The following is a 15,768-nucleotide window of genomic DNA, read 5'->3' as shown; positions in this document are numbered from 1 at the left end:
ACAGCATTTCCTAATGAGCTAATTGTCCATTGGTACACACTATGCCACTGCACTCTGCAATGCTTAACTCCTCAGTGGTTTGCTGCCCTACAGAATTTTTAAGCAGAGCAAAGAACCCATACAAAAGATTGAGGTCCCTGTTGTAAAGGACCAACAGTATACCATTTAAGAAGTGTTTCCGGCTAGCTTTTTGTGATCAAGATGCCTTGAAGTCCTGATACTTGGTCCCTCATATCATGAGCTCATTAAATGGAAAGATAATTTCTTTAACTGAGCTGTTGTATGTGATTCCTTTCAGTGTAACAGCAAGTGGGATCCATCTTTCTGAGAGACAGTAAGCACCATGTTCTTCCTCTGTTAATCAGTGGGGAACTAAGACTCTTTATTCATGGTCTCCAGCTTCTTTGGTTAAGTAATTAATGCATATGCTTAGGACTAATTTTACTTTCTCATTATAGAATATGGAGCTGTAAAGGAACAGTTAGATCAGCTGATATATCAATCAGCACTTCTGCAAAACTGACCTTTATTTAATAAGGCATTTTAATCAACTTTTGACTTTTAGTTTTGATGTTTCATTTGACTCTTTTTAAGAGTATCATCATTAAACACAATCGTAAAGTAGTTCCCTGAAATAATACTTTATCTGGGGCTTGGTTTCAGTACATACACTTTTAGTAATAATATCTTCACTTTTAGTAATAATATCATCACTATTTAGCTTTTCTACTTCGCTTTCTATTGCTGAAACACAACATATATCATAAAAGTAATTCTCATTATCTCCATTTAGAAGACAGAGAAATGAAGAAATCAAATGATATATTCAAGCTTGGTAAAAGGACTAGGAATCACACCCTGCTATCCTGCTCCATGCTTTTACCATACTGCCACTCAACACAAGTATAAAGGTCTAAGTAGCTTCTCACATGCTCCTAAATGCAAAAGTAAATTAAAGACCTAGCAATATTTTCTAAGTCCACAGTGAAGCACCTTGACTTCTGGTCCCACTCCCCAATGGGAGCCTTGATTTGAAGTTCTCTCATGTTTCAGGTTCTCACATCTCCAGCTGTGCTCTCCAAGAAGTGTCCTATACAATATATTGTAGATTGCTGTGAAAGAGGGGTGTGAAAAATCCTCTGCCTGAAGCTGTTTTCCTTTGTGTGATATAATTCAATACATATTGGGCAAGAGAGTGCATGACATTAAGGTATTGCAAAGGAAAGTCCATGATTTGGATCCCATGACTGTTTATACGGTCCTTGAATGAAAGTTTATACCTTGGGCAGAGACCCAATGGCAATGTATGAGGCTCTTCATCCAGGAGATATGAAGTTCCCTTTGATGCTAATCACAATGAACGTTTCATGTTTATATTTTCTCTATTTATGTAGTTGAAATCACAGATGAATACTTGCCATTACCTAAAGTTGAAAATTTTGGGTAAAAAGCTTCATAAAAAAGTGTGTTAGTTTGGCAGCTAGTTGCAGTCTTTAGTTGAAATCTATGTAGTACTACTTGTCTACCAAGAGTTTCTTCTAGTTCACTGTGGCATTATAGGTTGTCAACACATAAAGAAAACTGGAGCTAATTGCAGTGATGTTATGGTAGACAAGCCATTTGTTGTTTGAAGCTGTAGGAGAATAGTGAACTCTTCACAGCTGTGACAAGGATTTGTTCTTGGCTGACACAACAGAGAATCATGTTTTGAAACAAGAAGTGAGAGCCAGGAATTCCCAGCCTGGAATCTATGGCTCTGGGCTTCAAAGACCCAATTCTGCCTTTGAAAAGCAGGGTTCCTAAATATTTCTCCTTTGAGGCAAGTCTATAAACCTTTTGACATAGCTCCAGCTTCCTCTGGCCAGCTGCAGCCTCGTGAGCACATGTGGTGGGCTGTCTACAACAATCCATCACACATCGCTCCCCAATGACTTCATCTCACACTTCCATTCTCAAATGGAAATTCAAGTGGCCAAGTTGCTTCTGAGTTCAAAGTCACCTCAAGTGCTTTGAACATAGAGCCACACTGAAGCAGCAAGAGGATGAAGTGGACACCTGTGGATCACTCTTGAGCTTCAGAAAGGATGGATGGGGGGAGACAAGCAGACACTAAGATAAATGCCACTCAGAAAAACAGGGAACAGAAAACAGAGTAGCAGATATGCTGTATTTTATATTTGAACAAAAAGAATATGATAATTGAAATGAAAATGTACATATACTGTCTTTTTGTGTATCAAGAGAAGTAGGGTGTACACAACTTTACAAAAAAAGGAGCTATAGAATTTTTTATCAGATAGAGAACATGGATATAGAAGGGCATACCTAGTGTTCTGACTGGATTTGTAGTCTTTAGTACTAGCAGAGGCTGTTGGCAACTCTTCTTTCATTGTAAATATAAGGGAAAACTAATATGGGTATCAAAATTCAGGTGTTTATTCACCTAGTTTTGAACAAGTTAACTTGAATGTTTGGGAATGTATGCCATGAGAACTACATGCACCTAAGCAGGGCTTTGCAATTTTGCAGCAGTTTGCACACGTGCTATGACCTGAGCTTCTTTCCTTTCTCAGAATGATTGCTGATGTGCACTCTGTCATATAGTACTTCAACGGGACAAGCACACTGCTGGCCTCTTGTCACTCAGCTCCAGACAGCAGGTCTTCTGAAGACAGTTTTCTGTTGCAGCTGAAACCATGTAAGCAGAATATTCTTGTTTACAAGGATAATTCTCTTGCCAAAGATATACAGCTCTCCAAGAATGCTATTTTTTCGTTCTTAGAGAAAACTGCTTTGTCACCAACAAGCCCCCTTCCTTCCCCTTAGCTTCTGTCTTTAAGCATGTGTATTCTGCAGTAACCTCAGCACAAGCAAATGTACAGAGCTAGCCTTCAACAACCTCTATCATGCACTGGCAGCACCAGAATGAAGAATAATGAGGGCACAGGTGTCAACAAACTGATAAGTACTCTCCTGGGCATTCTGCACCATGCCCCACTCTCTGCAGATTGGCTGCTGGGAGCTGTTTGGTGCAGTTTGGATCTGTCTGTCTGAATTGCAATCACTGCAAGGTAGATGAATCCCTCAGATCTTACACCTAGCTGCCTTGGTCCTTTAGCTATTTCAGCCATGGACTTGTAACTCTGGGAAATCCTTAGTGCAAGTTGCTTATCTGTGACCATATGGGCATCAAAGGTGAGTCAAATATTAAGCATACACACCTTGTAAAGCTGTTCCATCCATCAGAAAAGGCACTGCTGACCATGAAGTGCACCACCCACTTGGTCTGACTAGTATTACTTAACTGGATAGTTTCTTCTGAATGTTCGTTTATTTATCACAATACAGACTAAATTACCACTTTCTACCATAAAAATAATTGCTTTGCACCTTCATTTTCTTTTGCAAACATTTTCTTTCATCTCCTCACCCTTTGGGCAAAACTTCAATTTTATGTCATTAAGACATTAGAGTTGAAAATGTTACATTCTGTCATTACACAACACATTGAGGTTTATGCCTGATGCTGATGGGTTTGATGAAGCTTAAAGCTAAGATGAATCCTGACTATTTTTGTTATCACCCGGAATGCCATTAGCTTAATAACATGCAGGCCTTTAAGTCATTCATTACATAAGGTATTGCAATTATTTCCTATAAATTAAAGTAAACCATGTAATACTGTTCTCACCTCTTCTTTTGCTAGTGGCATAAACCTAATGTGAAGGTCTTTTAGAAATATCTTCTTTTCTTCAAAAGGCAATTTTTAAAATGAGGAAGGTACAGATTGTTGTGTAAAATTTGCATGATTAGGAAAATGCACTAGGTACAATGTAACCTGAAAAAAGGTCTGCTAAACTTGAGCTTCAAGCATGAAATTGACATGGTAGTTTACTCTCCAACGCCAGCAAATGAGAAATGAAAAGGCATTATTTTTATTATTTGGTGGAAAAGGAAACTTTCTTGTATTGCAAAAATATAGCTGTTTTATCCCGTGAATAATTTTAGCAGTCAAATTCCTAATTTATGAGCATTCATTAGCCTACGTAGATACACAGAACTGTAGTAATCAAAGCATACAGCAGGTGGTAATTCAGCATGGTAAGTCTACAGAGAAGTACAGCTTGCTCTTTTTTTCATCTTTTTCTCACCTTTTTGCCATCCTGTTGCATATTGTATACTTCTAAATGTTTACTCATCACCAATGCTCAGAAGCAGCTGTGCTGCTGGGTACTTGCTCCAACTCACAATCCCCAGCAGCTCTCATTAATGAGACTGTGGGAGCTGATCTGCAACAAGTCCCCAAGACAGAACTTCTGCTTGATTAAGAAAAGAGCTGTCCAGCTGTCTGATCGTTGCTTAATAATTCATTCTTGAAGATTTTTCCACAAATGAAAACAGTTGTGATTCTTACACTTAATTTACAGTCTCTTCCCCTCTGCTGAGCTACTGCATAATACTGCTGTGCGTGGAGCAAAGCCCTGCAGCAGAGGAAGAGCTGAGAGGGCAAGTGGAGTTCCACCTTGGTACAGTCAGTGTTGGTTGCTGCCCGTGTCCATTCTCCTGAAAAGCCACTGAGAAACCACAGTGTCTCTTAAGGGGAAACCTTGCTTATCATGGACTATAGGCTGCCTGGACCTGTGGTCAGAGGACATCACCACCATCAAGGAGGAGGATCCTCTGTCCCTGGAAAGGTGATGGAACAGCTTGTGCTGGATACCATCTCCAGACAACTGGGAGAAAAGGAGGTTATCAGGAGTAGTCAGCATGGGTTCACCAAGGGGAGGTCGTGCTCGACCAACCTGGTGGCCTTCTATGATGCTGTCACATGCTGGGTGGATGGGGGAAGAGTGGTAGATGTAATCTACCTTGATTTTAGAAAGGCATTTGATACTGTCTCCCACGACATCCTTATAACAAAGCTGAGGAAGTGTGGGATAGACGAGTGGACAGTGAGGTGGGTTGAGAACTGGCTGACTGGCAGAGCGCAGAGGGTCGTCGTTGGTGGTGCAGAGTCTGGCTGGAGACCTGTAAGCAGTGGTGTCCCCCAGGGGTCTGTGCTGGGTCCGGTCTTGTTCAACATCTTCATCAGTGACCTTGATGAGGGGATAGTGGCCACCCTCAGCAAGTTTGCTGATGATACGAAGTTGGGAGGATTGGCTGACACGCCTGAAGGCTGTGCTGCCATTCAGCGAGACCTGGACAGGCTGGAGAGCTGGGCAGTAAGAAACCGGATGAGGTTCAACAAAAGCAAGTGTAGGGTCTGACACCTAGGGAGGAATAATTGCATGCACCAATACAGGCTGGGGGATGAGCTGCTGGAGAGGAGCTCTGCAGAGAGGGACCTGGGCGTCCTGGTGGAGGACAGGTTGGCCATGAGCCAGCAGTGTGCCCTCGTGGCCAAAAAGGCCAATGGCATTCTGGGGTGCATTAAGAAGAGCGTGTCCAGCAGGTCGAGGGAGGTGATCTTCCCCCTCTACTCTTCCCTGGTAAGGCCTCATCTGGAGTACTGTGTCCAGTTCTGGGCTCCCCAGTACAAAAAAGACGGGGATCTCTTGGAAAGAGTCCAGCGGAGGGCCACAAAGATGGTGAAGGACCTGGAGCATCTCCCCTATGAAGAAAGGCTAAGTGAACTGGGTCTATTCAGCCTTGAGAAAAGACGACCGAGAGGAGATCTGATCCAGGTTTATAAATATCTGAGGTGTGGCGGCCATAGTGGTGAGGCCAGTCTCTTTTCAGTGGTACGTGGAGACAGGACAAGGGGAAACAACCATCAGCTGCAGCATAGGAAGTTTCTCACGAATGTGCGTAAGAACTTCTTCACGGTGAGGGTGACGGAGCACTGGAACAGGCTGCCCAGGGGGGTTGTGGAGTCTCCTTCTCTGGAGATATTCAAGTCTCGCCTGGACGCCTACCTGTGTGACCTGGTGTAGGGAACCTGCTTTGGCAGGGGGTTTGGTCTTGATGATCTCTAGAGGTCCCTTCCAACCCCTACAATTCTGTGATTCTGTGGTCCTGTGATTTCCTGGACTCTAAGCCAGTGGACAGCCCATCACTGGTGCTCATTGACAGTTCAGAGACATCTTTTTGCCCTTAGAGGACAGCAGCACCTTGGGGACTCCTCCTTGAGAAATGGATGCTTGTGATATCCAGATGTGCTAACCCAGAAACAAGATTGTAAACAGATGGTGAGGAGGAAAGAAGAGATGGGTGTTCAGTGTTCATGACTACTTCTTGTGAGGACTTTTTCTTCCCATTATAAGAGTGGCTGGGGAGGCTGAGGGTGGAATTACTTATATCCACAATTTTATTTTCTTGTCTGTGTGGGAGGCACGTTAGTGATATTTGCATATTTCAGTATTTTCATAACCTGGCCACTTACAAGAGATGCATGAATACTTTGCATGTGAATTAAGTCTGGTGAGTATTTCTCCAGCCCTAATGGGGCCAAGGGGGCATTGTTTATAATATGAGTGGCAAAGCCCGCAAACATGCATACTGTGTGCAAAGGGTACAGACAGGAGATTGCTTGGTGCCAAATCAAGGGCAAGCATTGTCCCTTATCGTCTGTTAGCATCTTCATTGTGCTGTAAGTAATCAACACCCCCTCTACCCACAGACCACTGCCCTGGACTGACCACCTGAGCTTGTAGAGACCTCCAGAGGAAATTAAGTGTTTGTGCCTTCTTGTCTCAGTAGGTGCTTCTCTGGCACCCTGAAAAACTGCTGATCTCTGGCCAGGAACCACAGAAGGAGAGTGCTGGTCCTGTCTCTCAGTGAAGGTGCCAGCCCTGCTGCCCCTAAAGGCCTGCCAGGAGCCAGCCCCTGCAAAGCACAGAGCCTGTGTCAGAACAGTGCCTGCCCTGCCTCACCCCATGTGGGAGATGCTGTTTGGCAGAAGCTTTTTGTGAAGAGGGAGATGTCTTTTTTTAGAAGGCAGGTTGTCTTTTTTTTCTTTTCATCTGAAGAATAGTTTTAAAAAGTGGTGGATATTAAGCTTGACCATGAAGAACAAAGTGGGGTGAATCCCTTTTGGTTGAGTTCTGGTTTGCATTGATCCTAATGCTTTGGTACATTTCTGTGCTTTTTCTGAGGAAAATGAGCTGCTGAATGATATTGTCTGACACGCTGAGGATCAAATGTTCTGGCAGGAGCTTGTGCCAGCAATGTGAGAGGTGATGAGTCTCCTGAAGCTTTTGCTCACAAGGTGCCAAAACAAATGAAGTTCTGTTCATTTGTTCAAGTTCAAAAACAAACAGTTTTTGGGTTCATGAGCTTTGTATGGCATAGACAAGTTGAACACAATGCTGATGCTGAAGGCATTTGTGGCATAGCTGTCAATATCCTTCTTATAAATCTTTTAATCTTCAAATACAGTTGAATTTTACCCTTGAAGAAAAGGGCTACAGTCTTTGAAACAAGTGCCCTCAGTATACCTGCAGAATAGATGTACTTGGGCAATTGCAAGCAATATACCACTTTCCCTAACCCACAACATTAGTAGGCTCTAACGAGGTTTGGAGCTGTATGTGAAGTTCAGTTTTCAGGTCTATTTATCTCAGGGCTGAGTGTGCTGACTGTCTGCAAGTCAGCAGGTTGGGGCCAATGTGCTGGTGCTTTCAGATACGTGGATAATAGTCAAGAGTAGGACTGAGACTAGCTATTTTTGTACAGGCTGCCAAACAGCTTTTGATTTCCAATTCAGTACTGAAGGGCTTCTAATATCTCTGCTATTATTTGAGCAACTGACAAAATTACGGAGGTGGTAGATGAGTTGAATGCAGAATCCTGCACTGCTGGACCTAGGGGAAACTTGATGAAATTAATCGGGAATCAATTGAAAACAGAAGTACTTTAGCAGTCAGTAGTGAGCTTTGGGAACTGGTGGCCTTGTGGCGTTGCGGGAGCTGACAGTCTCAGCAGATTCAGGAGGGATTAGACAGATTCAAGGACAACAAGTCCATTAAAAGGAGAAGGCAGGGATGTGCCCTCTGCGGTGTCTGCCACATCAGATACACCACTGTGGGTGCTGAGGTGTACGAGGGGATGAGACTGCAGAAATCAGCCCAGCTTGCTACTTGAAAGCAATACAATCAACAAGAACCAAGTTTCTTTCTCAGTCCTGGGTCTGATCCTTGCTGTAAACCCACTAGTGCCCACTAGTTCACTGCAAATCTCCCAAGCCAAGCACTTCCTCCTCCTCGTCTGCTGTGCTAACGTATACAGTGTAATGCCATATTGCAGCCATTCATGTTACAATGCAAAATCCTAAAGGAGCCAAATGAACAAGTCTTGCATAGGATATATAAAAAGATGGAGACTGTGGAATTTAAATGCTAACAAAACAATGTACAAGTGAGAAACACAAATATGTCCAATCCACAGCTTATTAAGGATAAGTCACACATAATGCAGAAGTTATGGCAATTTCAAACCTTCATGGATTTTGGAGGCTGAAAAGTAAAACTTCATCTGCCCCTTGCATTTCCTCTTCCCCAGCAAATTAGGAAGTAAGCCAGCATGCTAATTTTTAGGTATAAAACAAAATAAAACAGACAATTTTTTTTAAAGCAATTACTCTTGAGGCCACCCAACAGTAGTGTTTCTAAAGCAGTCCTACCTTTGTTTTCCAACTTGAGCTCCTCTGCTAGCAAGCTGTCTTGTCTGTTGCCAAGCACAAATGCCAGAAATGAGAGGATCAGGGCATCCAAGATTCCAATAATAGCCAGGATATAAGCCCAGCGGACTGAACAAGCCCCCAGCGTGTACTTGTCTGTCTTTTCACCACACATCCGTTTTACCTCATCTGAATCCCAGCCATCAGGAAAAATCATACAACCCAGGACGAGACAGGCAGCTTGGAGAAGAAAAGAAAAGGAGAACAATGGGATAATGAGACCAAACTTTTGTTTTGACGAGAACCTCACAGTTATCATTAAAGCAACACACTTTTTCATCTCGAGCTTCAAAGCTAGCTTACTTGAAAACAAGTCACACAATTATATGCTGTGATTAAGTATTTAGTATAAAACCCTATGATATAACATCAATTGTCACCTTGCTTAAAAAAAACGTTACATCCCAAATCCCTAGCCAAATTTTGTACCAGCACAATCACCTTTTTGCTGTGAGACTGATTTCTTTATTTTACTATGAAAGGCTCACAAAAAACAAAAGATGAAAATGGTTCTTAAGCTGGATATTCAAAGGAAACACTGGATTACCACCAAATGGTCAGGCAAACAAGACAGAATAATAGAGTAGAAATCCTATCTCTCATTCCAGGCCATCTAAGATCTTGTAATACACGTAGGCTACAGTAAGGTTTTTATTTATATTTTACTTTTTTGGTAAGTTGGCAGTACCATTTTAACTGAAATATGTTTTATTCATAAGGTTTGTACTCTTCAAAAACACAAGTAATGACATTGTTCTGCAAGGAAAAATAAGCTGTCAACACTGCTGCCAACTTCTGAACTGGCTTACCTGAGGAATCAACACATGACATCTTGAACATGAAAAAGTGCTGATCCTTTTAACACTGAGAAAAAATATGAGAAGCCTCTGCCCTCGTGGAAAGCTAGCTGACATCAAATACCAGCCACTTTGGTAGGGTCAACTGAACTATGCAGGGGACAGGAGCAAAGGATGTGCGATCGGGTGCTCTTTTGTCAGCCTGGGTGACCACTAAACAGCTGACCTTAATTTTTAAAAAGTAGAAATTTGCTTTCACCGTTGGTTCCCAGGGGAACTGCCCTGCTGGGGGCTGTTGCAGAGCAGACAAAATGGCATGATGGGCTTGTTTTATTCAGAAGCAATGAGCTCCTTCCTGAAGCAGTGCTGCTGTTGCCTGCTTGCCAGCAGTGCTAGGACATCCTTTGCCTGGCTGGTGTCAGGGTTAGGGCTGGGCCAACAGGGCCTCCTGTGCCCAGTCCCACTTTAGGCAACAGACCTCATGCACAGCCCCAGTGGGCTCTGGAGTATGTCACAGCCCCTGCTCCAGTGTTTTCTGAACATAAAACCTGGCTTCCTTCTAGCACAAGGGAGCCACGTTTCCTAACAGTGCAATGCACTTGAATAGTGCACAAATACATCCTGCTTCCTTAGAATGGCTGATGAGATATGATGGGTCCTAAACCATCTTTTGTAAGTCTTATCGTTACACTGTTGTGCTGTGCATATATACACATTTGTTAACGTGGCACACACTTGCAGGTACTTAGGCTAATAGAAAATAGCACATTGTGTCTTTTGACCTTTTGAATAGTTGTTCAATCAGCCCCCATGTCTGAAAACCATAGATTACACATGAGTGGGTTGCACAATCAATGGCTGCTGTGGGTTTGGGAACAAGAATAGGCAGTCATTTCACACACCTCTCATACCCTCAAAGCAAAAATACATCTGCACTGTATGGTATGATGAAATACTGCAACAGAATCTCAGAGTGGCTGAGGCTGGCAGTGCCCTCTGTGTCCCTCTGCCCAATCCCTGCCCCAGCAGGGACACCCACAGCAGGGGCCCAGGGCCACAGTCGGGCGGCCTCTGGAGAGCTCCAAGGAGCCAGTGCTCAGCCACCTGCAGAATTGCAAAAAAAGGCTTTTATAGCTACACAACTGCTGTAGAAAAAGCCTCAAAAGTAGAAAGCATCTGATGTAGGATAAAACCTGCGTATAGTACACTTATGAAAATATAACACCTCATTATAATTTCAAGGACAATTAGGCATAGGAACAAGGACAATTAGGTAGGGACTGATTTACTGAGCATATGCAGGTTAGACAAATTGTAAGCTGCCTAGTGCCTTGCATTAACTCATTAACACGATTTCGTAAGACCTTCCAAAGCTTTCTGAAACACACAGTGTAGTAATTTTCTTTCTTAAGCTGGCTACGCATAATTCCAAAGAGATGATTTTTTGCAGTCAACACATAGGAATTATTTCCCACTGTGGAGAACTTCTTTGAAATGATGCATAAAATTTTCAGACTTCTGACATTCATAAAGAGGTCCACATTTACCCATGTAAATATTTACTATGGAGCAACAATTTTTATTAATTGTCCTCAAAATGAGAGGGAGCTCGGTGCTCAGTTAATGATTGATAAATCATGGGATTTTTTCTGTTATTTGTGTAAGAATAATTAAGAATTACTGACCTCTCTTTTTTTTTTTAATTACATACTGCATCAGACATACATTCTTAGCACTTCCTAAAAGTAATTCAACTTTGTTCTTTTCCACTTAGGGAATTAAAAATACGGGCCCCAATCTCAGGAAGTCAGTATCAGCCTCCCAGCTCAGTTCCTCAGGTTTCCAATTAACTCATCTTTCCTGACTTCAGTTCCTGTGCGTGTTGATATACTCCCTTAATTTCCTGTATTCATTCTGTTGGTTGCAGTTGGACTTCTCTTTCAATAAGAAATGTAGGTAAACAGTGTTTGGGCTGGATCCCTTTGCATGAAGGAAGGCATCAGTGAGAGGATATTATTTTCTCCTTTGCCTATACAGTTTAGGTGCTTTCAATAGATGACTGCTTGGTCCGTACTTCAGATGCACATACCTCACACAGAAAGGTTAACCTCAAGTCTTCACTTGCTGAGGGAACATTTTGCACTGAATCCTTTAAGAATACGGACTTGCTCAATAATATGAAGCAGGTAATGATTCATCTATCAGCTACAAGAGCAAAAAGACAGGTATGAAATCCACCTACAGATCTACTTTGTATTGCAAGAAATTTTTTTCATTTTAATCCTTCAAAGGAGGATTAGAAGATTTTCTCTAGAAGGAAATTACTTTCAGCATTATAAAAATTTGAAAAATGAAAACCATTTGATGTTGCAATTGCAGTTACACTGCTAAGAGATGATTTTATAACACAAACACAGGTCCCATATTTTACTTTGTCTGATATTCCACTGACTCCAATGACAACGTGACCAAAATAGAAATGTGAAAAAGGCAAAAGGATGCACTACTATAGTTCTACTGTTCTCCACTTCAAATACATTCAGAAACTTTCAGATTTGAAAAGCTTGCCTACTGAATGAAAAGACTTAAATCATTGACTCTTACAGGCTTTTTGATTCAAATAAGGAAAAAATTAAATCTGTATTTAAGATGGACTTCTGTGTGCAAGGTGAATGCATTCCAGCAGCACCTCCTTCCCAACCTTGTTGACAGGCCTCTGTAGTTGCTCTGCAGCTAATCAGGGCTTGGATGAGAAGCAGCAGGAAGAAATCAATAACAGACTGATTAGTGTCACTGGCACTGCTGAGAACTATTTGGGCAATTGTAAAACTTACAAGAATAATATCCACCTCATTTTCACTTGAGAAAGCTATTTGCAGGACTAGTACCTTTGTAGCAATGGCCCCAGATCTCCCCCAGTCCTTTCTCTAATTCTCTTACAAGGTGTGTGCTAACAAATTGTTTCACCTGTGTATTGAAGGCTGGTGAAACCTTTCAATTAAAAAAAAAAAAAAGCTAAATGCTATGCAAGTGTGCCTGATAAACATTTATTACTCTTGGTAAAAGCTTTTTTCCCATATGAACCCCTAACAGTAACTGTCATATGGTTTTCCTTTACAGGTCTGAGTGACAAGTGAAAGCATTCATATTAAGTGGGAGAGTCCAGAATTTTACCTCCTGGGATGTAATGATGCAGATATGACCTTTTCAGAGATTGGAAACAGACCCTGAACTGTTTCTGGCACTGACATACTTGTGACTCTGACCAAGCTAATATTATCACAGCCTGTGCTCCGTGTGTGAGCTCAAATGGCAATTAGCAAGCAAGGAGTTCATGATCCTGTTGTTGTGCCAAAGATGGTGAAAGATTAATATTATATTATTGCATGGAATGAGGTTCTATTTATAAAAAAGCTGACTGTTACACAGGAAACCAGTGCTAAGAGATTCTTGCTGGCACACTCCTCTCACATATTCATTCTTTTCCTGACAACAGACCCAATTTGCTTGTATGTAGAGTGTGAAGATGCCAGATTTCCTGATAAAAGCATAAAAAAAAACCTGGAATTGGAATTACACTAGCCAACCTAGCCAGCTATTTTTGTTCTATACCCACATATGAAAGAGCCTCCATGGTTCCAAAAACTGAAAGTTTTTTCTTTTCATTTTTTTCTAAATGATTTTTACAAACATAACTGCACATCAAACTCCAATAAATTGAATAAATCCTTTCCCAGCCATGCTGGTTTGATAGAATATAATGAAAGGTGAGGACGCCAGTGAAGAACATTTATTGGGACTGTGGACATTCTTCAGAGAGGTGCCATCTGGGTCCCCATGGAGATGACTGGGGCAGACTGAAAGTTCTGAAAGTCATGGGCAGACTGAAAGTTCTTCCTCTGGCAGGTGGTTCTCATATGGGGCTGCTAACCTCATGGTCACTGTTCAGAATGACACAGTCAGTAAGCAACTGACATGAAATTCAAGATAAGGTCAATGTTTTCAGAGAGCTGAACAGTAAAAGCATGTTTGCTCTTCTCTGCCCTAGGTTTTCATGTTGGAGAAGGAAGCTGCTCTGTGAAACTTCTCCAGAATACTGACATATAGTTTTCATCTAAATGATATGGACAAAAGAACACCTTCCTAAAGGGGTCCAAGGATGGTCCCCTGGGTGAAGGAGGAAAGATTTGAGTGTTAATATTCCTTCAGAAACCACATGTATAAAGAAGACTTTAATTCCAGGAGACCAGACTAATTCTAATCTGAAGTAAGATGCTATTATGGCATAAACTGAAGCTTCAGCACTAACAGCTTTAGTCCACTGATTCTTTTATTTTGTTTCATCTTATTTGCTAATATAGAAAAGCTTGAACAGCTCCACAGGATTGAGATTATTTACAAACAGTATCAAAGGGAAGAAGAGGATTCTACATTTGTGTGGTAATATAAAAGACTCATTACTTTATGGCCACTTGACTTAGGACAATAATTTTGATGCAAAATCTGATGAGAAGATCAAGAGATATGAATACTTTCTGTGCTGATTTTAATACTCAGAAGAATTAAATAAAAAACACCACCATATATTCAGTGACTGAACAGCAAAGAGAAACAAAATGATAACAAAATGAAAACAGCAGTGAAATAGGTGCCACAGACAGGGAGGGAAGACTTGCCATGACCTGGCTGAGTGACAGATAGCTGAAAGATATTTTTATGTTTGTTTCTTACTCTTGTATAACAAAATGGAAGAATTTGATCAACTACTGCAAGATGGGAAGCTGGATAACTGAAATATGTTTGAGCAACAGCCATCCCCAAAGACAGGCACTAGAGAGCGAGAGTTGATCAGAAAGGTGGAAATAATTGGAAAAGTCATATCAGATGTGAGGAATGTGTTAAGCAGTGAATATGTAAAAAGGAACAGCAAAGACAGTGCAATCTCCTTCAGTTAAGATCACTTGGAGATGAGTAGTAAGAGAAATTTTACTCTATCAAGGAGGGCTGTGTTAGATTCATGTATGGATAGATTTCTTTGATATTACAGACAGAAGTTCAACAAGGGGCTATGTAATCATGGGATTCTAACTTTTAATCATTAGGCATGATAATTAAGATTTGAGATTAATGCACATCTATGAATAATTTAGTTAATACAACAGCTATCTTAGTTTGAACATAAAGATAATATAAGAATACCTGAGGTTTTATGTCTATATGGCAGTTGACTCAGAAGTTGTATCCTACTGACTCCATATGAAGGACTACAATTCTGGTCTTCCAATCACATTTACATGGAACAGGTATTTATAGTATCCTGTCCGGAACATGTATGGAAGCTAGGGCTATTAACAGATACTGGGCTAATCATCATGTGGGCAAAAATTCCCTAGAAATGTCACGACAATGAATTGCTAACAGCTATAGGACGGGTAGATGACTAAGTGGTGACAAATAGATAAACTGAAATTATAGGATATAAATGGTAAAAATATTCCTTTACAGTGCAGCTTGTGTGGGAGGTACTATAGATAGGAGGGCATGTGCCAAAAGTTACATTTATGCCTTGTTGCCTCTGATGGTGTTCAACAGCCCTGAGATCTAGTAATTGTTTTTTCTGATTTGTTGTTGTTGTTAGATCACAGCCATCTAATGCAGTTTTAGATTGGCTTTACCTGGTAAGAAGATTTACTATTAAAGTGTTTATTTTGAATAGTGTCATGGTGGAGTGTGATAGCCTTCTAGCTTAATGTTAACTTCACTTTGTAAAACTTGGTCTTTAGCCAAACCATATCAAACCAGATCATACTGAATTGTGTTAACTTTAATTAATGAATAAACTCAATGTAAATACGTGTGGGCTGCAGCAGACAGACGGGAGAATAAGTGCTATTTAGAATGGCATAGGCTAGACATAGCTTGATATTTACACAACTAATATTTTTTCATTTCTTTACAAGTTGCTCATTGAAATAGTGAAGCTATTTTAAACTTGGTTTTGGTACCACCACCATCTGCTTCTGATGTTGTGGGCCAATAAAATAAAATAGAAAGCATTACTTTTGGAACAACCCTGGTAGCTTGCCAAAAGTAAGCTATGCTAAATATTTCAAGAGAAGTTGAAACCACGTAAAATAGTCTTAAATTAAATTGTCACAGCCAAAAGTAAAAGCGAAGCAGAAATGGACAGAGGCTGGGTCTAGGAACTAATCTTTTACCTCATTTTTAATGAAGAGAAAGACAACAGGAAGGCAATACCCTGACGGCTGATGGACACGAGCATTCAGAAATGGA

At 41.1% G+C, this 15,768-nt stretch overlaps 1 protein-coding gene across 4 annotated transcripts in view; it reads right to left on the bottom strand.

Moving 5' to 3' along the window:
- Positions 1–15,768, bottom strand: part of LHFPL3 (LHFPL tetraspan subfamily member 3) — a 242,528-nt gene that overhangs the window by 76,130 nt on the left and 150,630 nt on the right. For all 4 annotated transcript variants that reach the window (XM_085216915.1, XM_085216936.1, XM_085216930.1 and 1 more), the window contains exon 2: positions 8,621–8,857. In XM_085216915.1, the coding sequence (XP_085073041.1) occupies positions 8,621–8,857 (237 nt within the window). The remainder of the gene's footprint in view (positions 1–8,620; positions 8,858–15,768) is intronic.

The sequence above is a fragment of the Meleagris gallopavo genome, chromosome 1 (assembly GCF_905368555.1).
Source record: "Meleagris gallopavo chromosome 1, MGAL_WU_HG_1.1, whole genome shotgun sequence".
NCBI lineage: Eukaryota > Metazoa > Chordata > Aves > Galliformes > Phasianidae > Meleagris > Meleagris gallopavo.
This window is presented reverse-complemented; position numbering and strand designations above follow the sequence as displayed.